Source organism: Apteryx rowi, unplaced genomic scaffold (assembly GCF_003343035.1).
Source record: "Apteryx rowi isolate R43461 unplaced genomic scaffold, aptRow1 scaffold_187, whole genome shotgun sequence".
Taxonomy (NCBI): Eukaryota; Metazoa; Chordata; class Aves; order Apterygiformes; family Apterygidae; genus Apteryx; species Apteryx rowi.
In genome coordinates, this window is record NW_020448163.1 from 1280978 (window position 1) to 1299751 (window position 18774).

At 46.3% G+C, this 18774-nt stretch overlaps 1 protein-coding gene across 1 annotated transcript in view; it reads left to right on the forward strand.

Moving 5' to 3' along the window:
• Positions 1-264: 264 nt before the first annotated feature.
• ADGRL3 (adhesion G protein-coupled receptor L3) overlaps positions 265-18774 on the forward strand; it is a 210836-nt gene continuing 192326 nt past the window's right edge. The window contains exons 1-3 of the mRNA XM_026061900.1: positions 265-289; positions 1638-1658; positions 2384-2597. Of these exons, the coding sequence (XP_025917685.1) occupies positions 265-289; positions 1638-1658; positions 2384-2597 (260 nt within the window). The remainder of the gene's footprint in view (positions 290-1637; positions 1659-2383; positions 2598-18774) is intronic.

The following is an 18774-nucleotide window of genomic DNA, read 5'->3' on the forward strand; positions in this document are numbered from 1 at the left end:
GGCTGGATGGAGAAATCACACCCTTGCTTTCTGCTGCCGTATTGCATTAAAATATCCGGTAATTCCTAATACCCCATCCAAACAAAATTCGTCCAAGGTGCTGCATTTATGTTATGCCTTAGGTTCAGGGGTCCGTTGAATTCATGATACCGCAATGAGGAGTCTATGCACAAAAGTTGTCTGTGTTTCTGCTGGCAAATGTTTGGGTGATTACACGAGAAACAAAAAGTTGAATTTCTGTATTGTAGAAAGCTACGTCTCGAAATGTTTGCATCTGGCCAGGTATCCRGTAAGGCCTGCATTTTTTATGTTATCCCTTAAAGGGAAGGAAAACATGAGTCRGTTTTCTGGAGATGCTTTGCTGGGGATTGACATTTATGCAGTTTTAGTAGATCAATGCCATAAAATCTCTTGTACGTGTATAAGACATAAGAAACATGCCCTTGCATTTGGTACAGAAACATGGTTAAGTGCTTTTGCTCAACCTCTGTATTTTCRTATTTAACTGTAAAATCCTCCACCAGGAGCTGTTGACAGAGTTACTGTGAGATTAGGATACTATCTCAGCCCTCAGAAACCTCTATTTTAATAAAACTACATTGCCGATAGCGGCTCCTAACGTCTTTTTTGCAACAGCTCGGGAGAGTGAGGATTATGTACAGGATTGCTGTTTGACAAATGCACCAGGGTTGGTGCGAGTGAATGCCCCGTCCATTAATTTCTGTGGTTTTTAAATGGGGTTCTCCTTCATCATTGTGCTTTTAATGGCAATTTTTGTCAATAATATGAATTTGTTACTGCAAAAAACAGGTCAGGCMTGGCAGTTAGCAGCAAAAGTGTACTTCAGGAAGGATATGGGTTGGAGGTTTGACTTTTGTTTTGTTTTCTAGCAGGAATTGCAGAAGTAAATTAATATTAGCGATGTACCTTTCCCGTTACGATAGTCTATGGATATGTCAGCAACCCCGAAACGTTACCGAATTGTGCAAATCCGTAGCGCAACAGGCGACTGCGGTGAAACTGTTCCTCCCCTCTTTTGGGGAAGAACGTATGCGTRTGCCAGTTTTACAGGCAGCCTTACGTGGTTGAAACCATAAAGCGAGGCTAATTGGGGAAGCTCTTGCTGAAGAATAAATACAGCAACAAATAAAGGCAACCCTGGGGTATCCAGAGAAAGGTCATGTTTCTATTTTGTTATTATTTTAAGGTCTTATTTCTATAAAGAAACTTGGAGCACGTGTACCRTGTGAAAGTTGACATGGGGCAAAGCAGCAGTGCTTTGGAAGGTGGATTTTGGGGAGTTTTTTTGGGGGGAAGTGGGTTGTTCAAAGGTGCTTGCTGTCGGATGGCCCCTGGATCCATCAAGGTCGAGGTTAAAACTTTCCCCCACTTCTCTGTGGCCACTGCATGGATAAAAATTTAGGTTTTACGTCGAGTTTTATAGCTGGTGCTGATGCAGTTCAGGATCAGACTGGCATGGCGTGGCAGCCTTAGAGCTGGAAGCCTGTGCGGATCAGAGGGGCTACAGAGRTAGGAAGCGTTATCGCTCGTCCTCATACGTGTGCGTTTGCTGATACTTCAGGGCTTGGCTCTCAAGGCATCCGAAAGGGTTTTGGGTTTCCTTTTCCAAACCGTAGCCGAGATTTCTTTTAAAACTGGTGAGATTTCTGAAGGCTCTTTAAATTAACTACCCGAATACGGGGCGGTGTTGACCATCTGGACAGATGCGATGCAGAGCTGAGGTTGAAGCTTTAGCTACCCGGCTTCGTGTATATATGGGCCTTTCCGTGGAAAAACATCGCTGCCGTGCCTGMAACTTTGGGACAGCTGCCAGAAGCCGCCAGGCAGCCCCCGGCACGCCGCAGGCTGCAGCGAAGGCCCCTAGACGAAGGCGGTCGGAGGACCGAGGCGGTCATGCAGATGTTGTTGCATCTGCACCTGGACGGACGCAATCCTTGGAGCAGGTGGGACCCTGGCGCTCGGCTTTGTAGYTGCCGGGAAATTTCCCTCCGTCGATCGGACGCAGCGCAGGGCTGCGATTTTAGGTATCGAAGCCAACTAGCTCTTCACCTGGCATGTAGAGGCAATAGCAGCACCGTAGTTGCTATTTACCTCTTTCAATAGGGGGTTTCAAAGCCCTTTACCAAAGGGCTCATTAGCTTTTTTTGAGATGAGAAAATGAAGTAGGTGAGGGCAGAAGTGATTTCTCTGGACAGCCAACRCATCGGGGATCAGCCCTTGCTTCTGCAGGCCACATCTCAAGGGTAACGAAACTATCCCGAACAATACGTATGGGGAAAAAAACCCTGAGGCTAAACCTCGTTCGGCTTTTAACCCTAGTYGAAAGTCAACGTTTGCCGTGTTTCTGTGTTCGTCCTTGCAGCGTTCAGCCGAGCCCCGGTGCCCATGGCTGTGGTCCGACGGGAGCTGTCCTGCGAGAGCTACCCCATCGAGCTTCGCTGCCCGGGAACGGACGTCATCATGATCGAAAGTGCCAACTACGGGAGGACTGACGATAAAATCTGYGACTCCGATCCTGCTCAGATGGAGAATATCCGCTGTTATCTGCCAGATGCCTATAAGATTATGACTCAAAGGTAGAGTGCTTAATATTCCTTGTTTGCTGACTGTTGGTTCTTTTTTCTTTTTCCTTTTTTAAATCTGGTATGTACACACTGGTTTTTGTGTGTTTGCATGAGAAAACACAGGTACTGGTATATGTGCGTACAGAATTACAGCTATAATCACTAAACTGCATTTACCAGAGTGGGTTAGGATCACGCAGTATAAATAACATTTGCAGTAAGTACTACTAATAAGCCATCTTGATACCTGCTGGGTCTCAATTTTACCTTTGAAATACCAAAATATCCCGGCTCTTAATACATAAACAAAGCCTTTCTCTAACGCCCCTTCTTTTTCTTTTTGTGCTGCGTTCCTGCAGATGGCCAGTAATCTGCTCTAAGCGATGAACGTTTTGTGTTCAAAATGACACTTTTATGTTTCAGAATACAAAGAAAAATCTCAGTCGCGCCTCTCTCTACCAGGCTCATTAGTTTTAGAGGGATCTGAATTCCCCATGAAGAACCCATTCAGGAATATGTTTTTTGCAGAAGACTTTCCATTATTAGCATTTCTGTATAATAGCTAGTGCTGTTAAGTGCCGTTACTGCGTGGGGGAACGGTAACTGAGATGCACTCTATGTAGACAGGCTCCTGGATTGCAGCGCCGGGGCCTAAAGGTTTATTCCAACCTATAGATATGCTACCTATGGAAAGCCTTTAATTACTGCTGAATTTTTCAGGGTATTTTCTGGTGTAGGAAGCAGCACGGGGAGGATTAGTAAGTCCTAGTTCTTGGCATTTAATCACGTCCAGCGTGTTGCTCTTATTATGCACGTATGTTTTCATGGTTTCACCTATATTTGACATGCGAAAGTCTGGTTTTCGAGTTCGGTTCGGTATTGCTCCACGTCAAGGATTTGGATGTCAAAACTCTGGGAGGTCTCCTAACAAATGTCCCTGGTGCTGCCCCTGTGGCCCCTGTAAGCCTATTTGACTTTTTTCGGTTGAACCTCTCCGCGTAGCTCTTTGAAGGCCCATTGGCATGACTGTAGGTTACGTTTTCCAAACTCTTCCGTGGATTCAGCATGGGTTTAGTGGAATTACTGCAGTTCTYCTGTTGAGGTTGTTAGTGGCTTTGAGCAGAGAGCCTCCATCCTCTGCATGTTGGCGGAGGAAAACCGTGTCATCCCCTTCATGGGTGGTTACAGAGTGCAAAGTGATCATATTTTTATACACGCACCTGATAGCGTCCTCCAGGCGCCAGCCTCTTAACCGAATGCTCTGCAATCTGCTTAGCAGGGAGGCACATCTTTGGGGCAAAGCGGCCGTTTTCGCGCTCGGGCGGAAGGCGGAGGGCAAAATTCCCTGCAAGGGAAATGCAAATCCCTGCCGGCTGAATAGTTGTAGCGGTGGGACCTTGCCCGCTGCTATTTGTCAGCGAGGAGGCTCAGGAAAGGATGGTTGCTCTCTCTATGTAAACCATTCAGTGGTTGCAATAAGTCTTGGTGAAGAAGAGTGCAATCATGCTATTAATTAGGTACTTCTGAGTTTCTTGAGAATAAATACGGCCTGGTTCTAGTGARAAGGCAGGTTAAAAAAGGGGAAAACACTCTGCTTTGCATTTTTATGTCATTCTCTTTTAATCTCCATTAATTCGAAGAGTTGAGACAGTATAAAAATAAAACCATTAAAATGCAATATGTTCCTAAGGTGCAAACCAGTCTGCCAGTTCACAGCTCAGAATAGGTGTTTTAGCTGAAAAAAAGATAGTTTAAAAGGCAGATGCGGACAGCCTGGTAGTTGTGGCACTGGCTAGGCCGCTTTCCGAAAGCCTCTACCTGCAAAATTAAGGATTTCGTCAGGATCTGTGGCGGTTTTGCAGATGAATGCAGGTTTAAATGCAGCGAGCTTGGCTTTGCTRATGCTACGGCGAACTACTGGGAGCTAAAGATCCTTGTGCCGGGTTTATGACAGATACGAGCGATTGCTCCAACCCCGCCACCAGAAAATGAGCCAGCCTGTTCCTTTCTTCCGCGTGCTTGCGTGAATTAACCTTGTGGCCGAGTACGTGGGGTTATTTTGCAAGGGAAAAGTGTAAATCTGCTGGCACGTTTGCAGAGCCCCCCCCCCCCCAGCAGCCCTCGCTCCAAGCGGCGCGCCGAAAATCTCCAACGTCTTCAGAGTGTTGCTCCATGTAAAGAAAGTTTAAACAGCTTGCAGGGAGCTATTTTATAGGAAATTAAAGCTGTGGCCCGTTTTGTTTTTAAACTTGCCAGCTCTTCCTCCCGGCATTAGAGGAGCAGCTGCCCATAAAAGCTCAGAAAATGCCTCATGAACTGAAATTTTTTTTTCTCTGAAACAATTAGAGGAAAAAATGTATTTCGTAGCCTGTTTGCTTTGGAGAAATGGCTTTCTGAGGGCTGTAACAAACAACTAAATTCTAAGCGTGCCCGCTGTAAGCTGTCGCTGTGCCATGGGAGACTCTGCTGCCTCCTCCCTTGAGCTCCCGTGCCGCAACATTAACGTGTCGCCCGTTCAAGCAGCCGGGGTCCTCTATAAACAACAGGAAAAAGCAGCCTCGCATTCCCAGAAGAATTGCCGTTGTTTTCCTCGTGTTAACGCTGCCGTTTAGTCTATTAAAGAGCACCCTAACAACGAAAAAATAAGAAGTACATGGCTCTCGGCGCGCTCTCTCGAATTTTGGGTGGATGCTTCCCACCTGGTTAAAACGACACATTTAAGGCTCCAGCTCYGACAAGGGGATGAAACGTTTATTTGGCTCCCTCTTGACTCAGCCGAGACCTCGAATGAAAACCGGTCAGTGCGGTGAAGAGCACAAGAGTGCTTCCAGTTGCTGGACTCCCGCTGTCTTGAACCGAAGCGTTTGGTGTCATCAAAGAGCCTCATCCAAGGAGCACTTGCAGCTCGCCTGGAAGTCGGCGGGGTGGTGGCGGTAGGTTCTGCCCTTTGCACAGAACGGGTGGAAAGAAGGATGTTTTTATGAGCCAACTTGCGTTACGTAACAAGGCTTGCTCATCTTCTCAAGGGCTACGTTGCGTTAATGTCTCTGGTTGATGGCCTGAGAAACACAGGAGTCCAAAACAGGTCGTTATTGCTGTAATAATATTGCATTTTGTAGCATCCTGCTATTGATGCTTTTGGCAGCTGTGATTTTTCAAGACGCTGCTCAAATGCCAATGATCTACTCCTGCGTTAGGAAATAAAGAGGCTGGATTATCTGTATTTTCAGGTGGGATGATTGACACGTTGTCAGGCTGATCATAAAGCAGTCACTGGTTTGGATCATCTCAGTTTGGGGCTGCTCTGGTAGAGGCCCTTTTTATGCGAAGTAGGTCGTTCTGGTGCGCAGAGGGACTACGCACAGGACACGGGGCATCATGCAGATCTGGAGCTCTGCCTTGTGCCAYGCTTGCAAGGCCGCGCTTCCAGCAGGACCGGCTGAGTAGGCTTCAGCTGAAACGCAGCCCGGTTGCGTCAGGCTCTCCAAAATTAATGGCGTATTTCTCAGAAAACAGCACCTTGCTCAGACGTCGTCCTCACCTCTGACTCAGATAGCGAACGTCCCCTTGGATAGGAACCCCTGCGCCTTCTTCCCCTGCCTCCTGAGTAACGTTTGGTGAAGACTGCCAAGACACTACTCATTTTTCTAAATTTGCCATCACACAGATGGCATGGGAAGCGCGTTTCTGAAGAGCTGAGATGTTGCAATGGGGAAGCTGAGCTTTTCTCTTTCTGGAAAGCATGAGTCTGGCGCTTTGAGACTGCCACGTGAAAAGCMTCATCAGTGTGGAAAAATACTGTTTCATTTTAAGTAGTAGTTTTTGTAACCCGTAGAAATGACTGGAGAATACTGAAGCTCATGTTCCATGTGTTCTGATTTTTTTTTTCTTTTTTTTTAAGGCTTGAAAACAGACCTTACCACTTGCTTAAGCAGCCTGTTTTCTTGCTTTGCAGAAAGATACATTCAAACGAAGCAAAGTCGACTAATCTGATATGCACCTTGACCCTGGGACAAGGGCATGCGTGGTATTACTACGGGGAAAAAAAATAAATAAAAAAAGTGCTACTGGAACAGTGTGCACTGAACTGTTGAATCACTCTGGGGAAAAAAAAAATTGCCACTTCCCAGCTTGTACGCTCTTAATTTATCCTACCCTTTCCTTTCCCGAAAATGCTGTCAGACCAAGCGGGAGTAAATTCTGAAAACGGCAGTCCCCTGGAATTGCCCTGGTACCCCGGTAAATCAGGGCTTGTCAGTCGAAGCCTCGCGACGGATTGCGGCTGCCACGGTAACAGATGGGGAGAAGGTAGCGCTTTCTGGGGTAATTAGGTTCCCAACCGTGGAAGGCTCCGTAGATCAAAAATAGTGCTTTAGGCTTCCCCGGATACCAATTGGTAGCCATGGCCAGCTATAAAACACAGCACTTAAAAGAGAGAAATAAGCTAGACTGAAAAATAGGCAGTTGTTCTGTGCACTGGGTTTTGATTGCTGCTGACGCATGACTCCCGTTTGGGAGCTAGCAAAGGTGTRGGTGACTGGCAATCGCCGTGGCCCAAAGGAGAGGCCTCGTGGCCTCCTCGAGCAGTGCAGCCTGGCGGAGGAAGGTCCCTTGCCACCGGTTTGTGGTCTTCTGTAACATGGGCCTCGCTAGCTGGCTGTACCCCAAGCCACCTAGGTGGTCGTGGTGGACCTATGTGTGGTACAGGCTGGTCTCGGTCAACAGTCCCCCAGAAGAAGGTCTTGCGTTGAGCTACTTCCGTTCAGCACTGGCAATCTCCAGAGTTTTTGTCTACAGAAACCAATCAGTTGCTTCCTAAAGGCAGCTGGAAAAATTCATCACTACTGTTTTCTAAGACTGTCTCGGTCTTAGCTGACAAAGAGAAGACATGGGATAATCTCTAGGATAAGTCATGTCTTGAAGTGGCCTGAAAGCTGCTGAACTCGTGCTGAAAGCCAGGCAGGGAAATCCCGGTTTATTGCTTCATCCGTTGCTTTGTGAGTGGGGAAGCGGCCGGCTCGGGGCTGCCCGAGGGAAGGGACTAGCTAACCCTTTGCAGCCTGCTGCGCGTAGCTTTTGCCGGTGGGAGAAGACCTACATGTTAGGTCCTTCTGTCATCTGTTTTACCGCCTGCTTGAGGCTTGCTGAGATCAGCAGCTCCTAATTTGTACCTGTGGAGGGACATTTCAGCAGAGATGGAGATGGTGCTGACAGCAGACTATGCCTGTCAAAACACGTGTACTGCATTTACTCTTACATTAATGGTAGGTGCATTGATGGGAGATGGGTGCAAGACCACGGAACGACCTTCCCATAACTGCTCTGTGGGAAGATGCTGCCCTAGGCCTTCAGGTACTGGTCTCTGCTGTTCCTGAAACATGTTTTGTACTATGAAAAGCATTATTTGAGATGCTCAAAAAAAAAAAAAAGGAGCACCTGCATCCTGACGATGGCCCCTCCTGTCCAGCGCCTCCATTGCAGAAGCCGTGAGYGTCGAGTAGCTTCTCCTCTGTCTGCCCAAACGTGATGGCCATCGCAGTGCTTGTTCTTCAGGTGCTTGGTCTTCCTCATCAGGATTAAATCGATGTAGAGCATGGTATGATRGTCTGCAAGGTTTATTGGGGCCAAACTGACTTACGCTGTCTTAAAATAACAAAGAAATAATTCGGTCCGACTAGGAAAATACATACGTGCTCCTTCTCCGTTTAGTCTGCTGGCTAGAAATAACGGCTAAAATGCTGTGAGGTAAGGTGACTTTCAAGTAATGCATTTATATCAGTTTCTTTGCCTTTTTTGTACAAAAGAGCTCAGTTAGTGTATGCCTGAGGTCAAAACCGGGTTTATACACAGGGGATTGCCTATTCTCCAGGATATTTCAAAGCTTTCATTCAGGAGACTTTTGCCTGCATCATTTGTGGAGCGTTTGTAGCTTGAACCGTGTATTCTACTCTAAAAYGTGTAAAAGCAGTATGGGCTTATCCTGCAGCACCCCAGCGTGCAGAGTGCGTGCACGGGATTTCGGTGCTGCTCTGCAGGGCTGGGAACGTAGCCGTTCCTCGCCTCTGCACGCTTGCAGCTCGGGATCCGCAGCGTGGCGTTGCATTTTCTGCTATCGCTCTACTGGTTTTGCACCCTGAGCCTCTTTGCCAAGAGTTTCCAGGCGCTACGTGGGGATGAGACCCAAGCGGGCAAAGATGGGTGTTAACCGCAAATAATCCACTAACCGGTAGCAAAATATGAACCGGCGCAGGCTGTGTTGCTGGATCATCAGTTCAAGGTGGTCCTGTAATTTAGCTATGGGTTTTGTTAGTGGGATGAGCTGAAGTTTATTTCAATCTCTGGGGAAAAGAAGGCACAGAAGGTTTTTATCGTAAGCAGTGACCCAAGAAAAGGTTTTGCTGCCGTTATGATTCGGGAGAAGGGTTTTATATATGCCTTGCTGCATCTGTGATGTAAAAAAAGAAAAAGAAAAAAAAAGGGGCAGGATATGGGATTTATGATTAGAGCCATCTTCTATGCATTATGCATAGGATAATACATTGGTGTCAGTTATATACAGTGGAAACCTTAATTCAGTTGGAGTCCTGCTGACATCGTAAACTGGGAGACAGCGAGTAGTTTATGGGCAGCGGTAGAGCCTCCGGACTGAGTTATGGCCCCGGCGTTCAGTCCGTTAGAGTGTCGCAATTCGTAGCAGGCAGTATATTACGCGCTTTTACCCAAAGCAGAGCGGTGACAAAGAAGGGAAAGGAAAAACTTCATTGCCGCGACGGCGCCAGGGATGGGAGGCGGATGTACGGGCCGGGGGAACATGCCGAAGGGCGAAACCGGTGCGGGGCGAGGGGGGATTTGGAGCTGGCAAGCAGCAGAGGTGGATATTCTTGATGTCCATATAGATGCTCAAGCCCTTTCTGAATCTCATTAAGTCCCTGGTCTTGTTGACTTCCAGGAGCTGCGAGTCCAGCAGGATAATAGCTTATTGTGTGAGAAAGGATTGCTTTTGGTCAGGTTTTAATTTCATTGCTGTCCCACTCATCTCCTATCCTCAGACAGTGAAGACAGAGGCATCCACGCTACCTTTTCGATTTCCGTTCATTAGCCTTCATGCATTTGTCATACTGCTTCTAATTTATCTGCTCTCCAAGGGAGAAAGTTATGATCTTTCAAGTATTTCTTCATAGGGGAGTTATTCTGACTTTTTCTTTTCTTTTCTTTTCTTTTTTTTTTTTTTACAAGTGTGTGAAGGTTCTCACTGTTCTTCCCTGAATGCCCTTTAATTTTGCRTTGCCGTGTTTGAGATGAGCTGAGCTGTTCCGTACACAGCGTTCTGGTTCAGGCTGCATCATCTGCCTGTATAAAGACAATGTTATTTCTTTATTAGTATTTACTCTTTTTTCTTTTTCCTGTGAAATATAACTTTAATGCTGAAGGTTTATTGTTGTCGTTGTTGTTTTAAAGCAAAATCCAAAGTACAGAAGAGGAGGAAGAGAATTTTATGTTAGACTTGAGGTTTTAGGCCGTTTCTTTTTGGAAAGGGTGCTTCCCATCTTCCTTTCCCCAGGYGGCTTTGCATTAAACAATGTCCCATTTGACTCAAGTCAAATGGGTCATGGTTTGCGGTAGCACACAGCAATAATTATATCCCTCCCCCAAATGCCTGATCCTATTCCTAATAAATTATCAGCTCCTTTGGCCACTTGGTAGAGCATGGACCACTTCAACGGTTCCATGGGTGCCCRGCTAGCGTTTTCTTTTTCTCATTTTATTTATAATGGATGGAAAACTTTGGCTGTCGATGCAGGTACTAGCAAACGTGTGAAGTGAAATGTAAAGCAGCCGTTGGGCTGCAGGGAGCAAGGTTAGTGGTGGGAAGATGCATGCTCCTTGCAGGTGTCCTGGGTCCAAACGATGCACATGGAAGCGCCGTGCTCTGGTCGGGGATGTTGGTGCACAGGTGGGTGCTCTCAGGTTAGTACCTGAACAGTCTTCCCACAGGGAGTGGAGAGATGGCTGTACAAAAGCAGGTGAGGGATTTTGCACTGTTGAGGTTTTTTGGGGTTGTGTAGGGTTTTTTTTGTTTTTGTTTTTTGGAGGGGAGCAGGGATTCTTTAGGATCCCTCAAAACTCCACCTCTGTTAGAAGTGCTCCTTGGCAACCTTTCGAATAACTGGCCTGGCTGCAGGCATCTGAACGCAGGCACCTAATATCTGAGACACCATAAAAGGAGGAGGAGGAGGAGGAGGGAAAAAAAAACGAAAAAACCCAACTACAAACACACAGAGAGAATATAGGTCACCTTCAATGCAGTGGATTAGGCTGCGCTCTGGAAAATCAATTTTGGTTGATTAGTTGCACTTGTAGCTAGATGTAAAGAGTTAAAGGCAGGCTCCCAACAATGCAGGCTAATGCCTGTCGTGTCAGGCTGGGATCCAGAAAACGCTTTGGTGCCGGTGTAACGCTGCGTGCGAGAAGAGCTGTTTGAAGTCAGCGCAGAGCTCTGAGCCTTGCAGGAGATAGCCACAAGCTTAGTTTTCATGGCCTGGATTGCATCCAAGTGGAGAAGGCATCTGGTGGGTCACCTCATGGAGTGTCTCCGGCGATGGACGCACTTGCTGGTGTGCCAGCCCAAGGTGGATTGCATCCGACCATCACCACTGCCCCATTTCTCGTTACTGTGGTCCATCATGCCTGGAGGTGGCCGAGGTGGAGTCCAAGTTGCAATCGCTGTTCAATTATTTAAAGACCAAAAGTGCTCTTTAAAGAGTGCATCTTTGAAGGGAGGGGGAAGAAGAGGATGAAGAATTTTCTTTATAGTGCTTAAAAGGGATATCGGTGCATCAGCTTCCAGATTTAGTAATGTCGATTGGCATAGAGTCCCCCCAAAGGTGTCTGTGGTCAGCGGCTTTCAGGTGGGAACAGAAACCTCCTATACTTGAAGGATCCCTTTAGGAAGACCCAAGTATTTGGATTGAGAAGAGATGAAGTAAATTCCTGTACGTCTTAAGAGTCTTTCTCTGAAGATGAAATTTTGAGAGTTAGGACACTTAAAAGCGCCCGTCACAGCCAGAAGCCTGATTTCCCACTGAACTGGCACAAGTCCAGGCTTCCTGGTGTCCAAAGATTTCTTTTGGAAATGGAAGTTCACTCGTAAGTGGCTCTAGTGCATTTAATATTTTGCTCGTGATCTAATTTGGATCATGAGCATACCAATTTGGAAACTGCCTGCCTTGCATCAAGCTCGGAGTTTGGTGGTGGGTTTTTTTTTCTTTTTTTTTTTTAAGCTCATATGATTTAATAAGATTAACTTGCTGCAGTTCTGATCCGGTTGTCAGAGAAAGCTCGTTCGAATTAAGAACCCATCAGAGGGGAAGTAGCCTCGAGCGTAAAGCAGGAACGAGGTGGTGCCAAAAATCAGGACTCCTGGAGGCTCTCTCATCTCACCCTTCAGTGAGAGGAGAAACTTTCGGCTGCCAAATTAACGCACTCGGGGATGAGAAGCATAATTAAGGGATTAAAAAACAAATATCCCCCTTTGCAGCTGTCATCTTTGGAGATGTACGCAGATAGGCACACATAAAAACTATTATATAGTGCAAACATCTTAATTTTCGAGGCTCCAAAATATGTGTAGGAGCTGAATACTTTCTACATGTCTGCTTGAATTATCAGGAATAATTTACAAAGTGGAGCATGGCCACTAAAATGAATGAATAAATAAGTGAGCTTATGGAGTATTCCTGCCAAATTGGTTTTGGGGCTCTTCTGCATAAAATAATTAATTTGCATTTCTTAATCATGTTAGTTTCTTCCAGTGTTTCCTTGCATTTCAGCAGCTGAGCATCTCCACCATGAATTTAATTTCCTTCAGCGGTGATATGGGAAATCCTGATTGTGTAGCCTCTTTTGACCCAAGGTTACATCTTAATCCCGTGGTCCTAGGGGGACCCTCTCCAGTTGGGCAAGTGCAGTGAGATTTTTCCAACGTGTAACGTATTGATAACATGTATATGGAATTAGGGCCCTTCTGRTACTTATCTGAATTCTGAGCTTGTTGGGCACTTGTTTTGTTCTTTCATGAAGCAAATTCTCAGCAGAGTTCCCGTGCATAATTTCTTTCCGCTATTTCTGCAGGAATAAGGCAGCTGTGGAAGAGGAATGCGAAATGAAGAGCCCGTCGCTTTTGAATAAGGCAAATTTTTCTAAGGCTGTTAGAGAGGGGAGGAGATCCATAGGACAGGTAGGACTTTGGTCGCAGGCTAGCGTTGCTCGGCCAGAACAGAAACAAAGTGGCATCGTTAGGGGCAGCGCGAATTCGAAGTCCAAGGCGGTGGTAGGTGCCAGTGGGGTCTGAGGAAGCTGGCTCCATAACGTGCAGAAGGATTTAGGCTGCTGCTTCTAGCTGCTGAAATTCATCCAGCTTCTCCCGGCTCTTCCTTACGGTGTTACGATCGGGCAGTGGAGAATCTCTGCATCTGCAATCCGTATCGTGGTGGGTGCATCATGTCTTGCTGCTGATTTTGTGCGACCGCAGAGAGGAGGAAGAAGGGAGGAGGAGAAGTGCAGGGCAGTAGGGAGAATGGCGAACATTTTAAGAGTGAGACCTTAATTCGAGAAATTGGCTTTTTTCATCATGTGGTAAATTCATTAGTCATGTACAGCAAAGAAGTTGATTTATGACTGTAACTATATTGAATTGATGAACGCAGCTACTTGAAATTTAGTGGCCAAAATTAAGGCCTCTCCAGGCATTAATAGATTAGACCGCTTAAAACAATTTAATTATTTATCCTGTACAAATGGGATAGGATATTTCTGGAGTGATGCATGCATTACTTCAGACATATATTCGTATACACGGGATTGAAGCTCTGTTTGCAGATCCGACTAATGGAGGGGAAAGGATGGGAAGAACCATTGCCGAGACTTAAGAATTTCCTTGCTCTTTACAGTTTGGGGGTCTTCCTAAAAATAATAATAATATCAGTCTGGTTTGAGCTAGTGTTTTTCCTGTGCTTTCCATAAATCCTATCAGCTTCTATTCGTAAGAGAGTTAAAGAAGCAAAAAAGGAGGCTATTAATAGCACTGTATGTCTGCGTTTGAACATAGTATTATGCATAGGTACTGCTATTTTTATTGCAGTAGTATGCAGATAGCTGATGTCCCATCAGGATAGGCTCTGCATAAGCATAGCTCCCCACCTGGAGACGTTATAACATCAGTGGATTTTTTTTTGCAAGTGATCGTGTCACGCAGTCGTATCATCTCCAAAAGGAAGTGACTGTGCTCTAAGTGGCTCGTCCTGAAGTGCTATCCTATCCAGAAAGAGAAGGAAATAATTAAGACRACATGAATTATGTAGAGCAGACTTGAATAAAGAGTGACAGAAGGGCTGGCTTTGACAGCTGGATGTTAAATGAAATTTGCTTCTGTTGTTATAGATGCATAGACTGTTTTTAAATGTATAATTTATTTAGATTTATTTAAAGGGTAGAGGAAAGAAACAAGAAATCCCTGATGCGGAGAATTGAAATAATGAGTTGTTATACGCACATAAATAGTCATTACAAAATATTTTATTGGTCTATTTTTGCTTTGGTTATAAGGGCATTTTAAGACTCCTTGAGCCTGCGTTTTACATGCAGGCCAACCCACGTTGCATTTTACCCAGCACTCTCTTCCTGCGTGCTTAATTGAGTTAATAACTGCAATAAGCAGGTCCTTCTGGCTTCTCCAGCTCTGTTCTGGGGGCACAACGAATTTCTCATGTTTTCCGAAGGAGGATTTATCCTGAGCGGCTGTATCTCACACTGTTTTATTACTTAAGCCTTTCAGGAGGCCAAAGCTGTCGGTAAGGGAAAGCTTTCTAGTCGAAGCCRCAGGAGCTTTAGCTATGATGGCAAAACATCTACAAACAAATACTTAAGTTACATTATAATTGGAAGAGGGGGAGCGTGGGAGGGGGGAAAGGGCCGTTTTGGAAGAGAGCCTTCAGATGCTGGCTGGGATAAAATTGATCCTCTGGTGAAGACCACGTAGTGCACCATGAACGTCTAGCACATTGCGGACCAAGTTTTTTAGGCAGTGAAAGGTGGAATGATTTCCTTTGGGGTTGGTTAGACTGAGTCATGTCAGAACTAATCTGCTGTTTGCTCAAGACTTTTCCCACTTTACAGTGCATTCAAACGCATGCTATCACTATAAATTTTAGCCTTTCTGAAGAAATGATTTTTTTCCAAATCCAGAGTATTCAGGAGCCCTACTGGCTTTATGAAAACAGAAATTTAGGGCTTGTCAATTTGTACGTGATCCCTGGTTAATCTCGAACAGCCCTGAGGACCCAAGTAGTCCTGAAGCAGGCAAAATCTGGAAAAATGTGCTGTCAGGGCAAATTCTTCCCTTCCCTCCTCACTGATCCCTGCTGTCACCGATTTAGTAGGTTTGGCGGGTTATAATGTTGTGTATGTTATTTTCCATTCTGCTTTTTGGCATCCTAACACTGCGTTAGATCTCTTGGATACCCTTGGGCAAGTGGCAGAGCTTTCTATTGTCCTGATGGGCAGCCTTGCCAGCACCACGCTGTTGCCTTTCTCCGTGTGGGCAGCTTCGAGTTTTTGTAAGGCTTAAATTCTGGTTTGATGCCAAGATATCTCCTTTGCTGCCTGTGCATGGCATTTATGTTTCTGTGCGTTGCTTGTATCGAAGGCCGTTAATTTGTCACTCCAGTCATGAAAATCATAAAATGCATGGTTTGCTCCCGGGCAGTCTATTGCCTTATGTTTTGTGGCAACACTTATGGAGAACTCCAAACTAAGCCTCTTAAACTTTCATATTTCTTGTGTCTAATCTCAGCGTGGCACCCTAAGTTGCTCTGGCGCAGCGCAATTTGCAGCGTGGTGGGTGCACAGGCAGAAAGGGTGGCATGGCGAGAAGGTCTGATGGTTTCTCCCCTGCAGACCCACCACTGGCAAGTTCAGCAGCAAGGAAGGAGGGGAACTTCCCAAACTCTCTGCTCCTCATCCCGATTCCACCAAGAAACCTGCTGTATGGATTGCTGGGATAGTTCCCAGTCTCTTAGGAGAGCTGCCCTGGATAGCCATTTGCAACTCTGACTGCCARTAACCTTCCATTTCTGTTCAGTTTTCTACTTACCAGTTGTTTGATGTGAAAATGGGTGCTAGATATTAATTTTAGCATTAATTTGTATGGGATAGGTTACTTGGGAACAGTAAGTAAAATTCTGTTTCCAGGAAATATTAGAAAATTGGGTGTCTGTGACATTCTTGTGGATGAAAATACATGGTTACATCAATAGATGCCAAAAAACGTACTGGATGATCTGTAAAGCTCACACAGTATCCTTTCTGTTACCATTAGAACGGTAATGGGAAGGATGAATAACCTCTCTGTTAGTAGATTTTAATTTTAATTGAACGTTGTTATTCTGTATGTTGTTTAATACGCACCTTTTGCACACAAAGGTTTGCATCCATGTCTTAGCTCTTTCACCCAACGGGTACTTCTGCCTCTTAGAGAATTGAGACTGAAACAAGCCTTGGAGCTAATGGGACCACCTTTGGGAGGGATGTGCCTGAAGACCTGGTGGAGGACTGGATGATCTTGCACAGTGCTGGATGGCTTTTCACTAGTGTCGCGTGTGACGTGCCGCGTGCTAGCAAATCAAGTGCGGAGTGGCAGGTGAGCAAGGCATGCAATGGGTGCAACCTGGAGGCAGGCAGACTTGGTCTGTGATACGAGGGATGGAGATCTGCATGATAGTTGAGAGATCTGGAAAGGGAAGTGTTTCAGAAAGGAGCCTGGAGAGAGGATCTGAGGAAGGAGGAGAAATCTGGGCAAAGGCAGAAGTTCCCGTCGAGCAGGGGAGCTCGTTGGAGTGGATGCACACCTTGGTGTGGATGAGTCGGACATCTATAACTCGGCGGTCATCAACGTCCTCTGGGCCAGGGAAGAAAACGGAGGCCTCCCCTTAGTTCCTTCGCATCAGAAATTGAATTGTGCCCACAGGGGAGATGAGATTTCGTCCTCTCAGAGACCCTCCACGTTGGTGAGGCAGAGCCGGTGGGGCGGCTTTACAGGCCGTCAGATGACTTCACCGGGCATTCGTTATCCCTGCCCGCTGCCTTGTCAGACCTTCCTCTTCCCTCTGCCTTTCCATTTGGCCGATTAAATGCTGTAAATTCTAGGAGGAGGGGCTGAGTATTAAATTTCTCGGACAGAAATGTCCGCGTGTCTCACCATGAAGCTGCTTCCACGGTGTTAACAGTATTTGATTCATACTGAAGGAAAATTGATGACCTGCATCCTCCTTGCGTAGCAGCTTTGTTGTTAACATCTCTCATTCTCAGTCACCACCGCCCCCCCCCCTTTTTTTTTTTAATGCCTTCCCATTCGATCTATCAAGCCRCGCTTTCAGCAGTCAAAGGCCAGAAGATGGCTTTTGTTCTTGAGGGCGATATTCTGCGTCATTCTATCTAGATGCAGAACTTCTAACTGTGGCCAGAAAAGCCGATGGAAGTGGAAGGTGCCGCGTGGGAACCCTAGCTTAGCCCCGTCTCCCAAGTGCCGTTATTGGCGAGCTGCAAGCCAAGGTGCCAACACGCCGTTCCCGGTGAAAGGAAGCTCGCTCGAGGAGCCGTGGGGAAAATAACCTTTCCCATCGCATCAGCGTTCAACACAGAGCCACGTGGGGTCAGCCCTGGTGCGCGGGGAGGCTGCTTTGAAGTGTCTGGTGCAGAGGCCGTGGAAGGATTATGGATTTTGAAGGATAGGGAATATCAAGGGAGTCAATAGATTAGAGAAAAAAGGCAATTAAAATTGGACGGGAAGCATCAACTTGAGTTGAAGTGACCTCCTGCTTCACCGAGGACAGAATTGCGGGTGGGTTTTACTGTCTGAGKGAGCTCACTGTTTGCGGACAGGCTGTTCTCACTGTTGGTAATAATTATATTTCATTCATGCTGCTAATAGTAATTCTGACTCCTTGTTATTGCTTAACACAACTAGCACTAATTCCCTGCTAGCGCAGACCCGGTATCAGTGTGACCTGATTTAGGAAAATGCAGAAGTAATTAAAGATCCAGTTAGCTGTGCAATGAAACCCCACTTAAAATTAAGTGCATGCTTAAGAAGCGTCTGGAAGACAGGCTTGTTTGCTCTTGTTTTTTTAAATGAGGCTGAGTAGGTGAATAACGCGACCGAAAACAACTTTATTTGCTCTGTGCCTCTAGCGACCATGCATCCAGTGTTTTGAGGAATTTGGCCGTTGCTATCCGTCATCGCCAGGTTGATGCAGGGTGCTGCGAGCTTGGGGTATGTGGTTTTGGTGTCTCTTGTATCAAGAAAGTAAGTGGGTATTAAAAATTGTGAGCTACAGCGTGGCCCATCTCACGTCTGCCTGGTCCGTCAAATTCTGCTTGTAGCTTCTTTGACAGAAAGGGGAAAAAAACAAATTGGCTACCATGACTGCAATAACTGGGAAATGGTCAAAAATTGGATTTGGTGGCTTGCCAGCTGGGATTTTTGGGGTGCCCTCCGTGGGGGTTTGCCTGGCTGCTTTGGGAACCTTGATTTCCTTCCTGTTTCTTACAGTTTTGGCTCAGGCAAAAGCGTTATCGTAATTGCTTTGAGGCACTGGTTTCAGTCAAGTTAATTGAAATCCCGAATGGTCTTCCAGGTGCACTTGACGTGACAGCTATCTTGAACCTGCACACTTACTGTTTTGGTAAGGTCTTAAGCTTCAACACCAGTTAACCTTAATTTGTTCCAGTTAGTGCATTCCCCCCGTTTTGTTTTCCGATAGTAACGTTTTCGGTGTGAACTGAAAATTGAAGCGAGAAAAATCCCACGTGCAATATCGCCGCCGCGGCTGGTCGCTTCCTTGGAAGGTGCGTTCCAACTCCGACCCTCCCCGCTCCCAATGCGTGTTGTGCGTACGTGCGCCACTTCCTCCGGCGCCGGCCGCCAAAGCAAGCTGTCGGGTACGYTGGATTAGGAGAGAGCCGCTTACTGTAGCAATGAATTGTCTTTGCTGAATCCCTTTTTGCTCCGACGCGGCTTTGAATGGGAGTTTGCAGGCGCGATAGCTCGGGCAGGCAGCCAGCGCAGGAGGGATTTCTGTTTGCGTCTCTTTATTCCGGTGCCAAAGGAGGATTAGCTTGCGCTGAAAGCGGG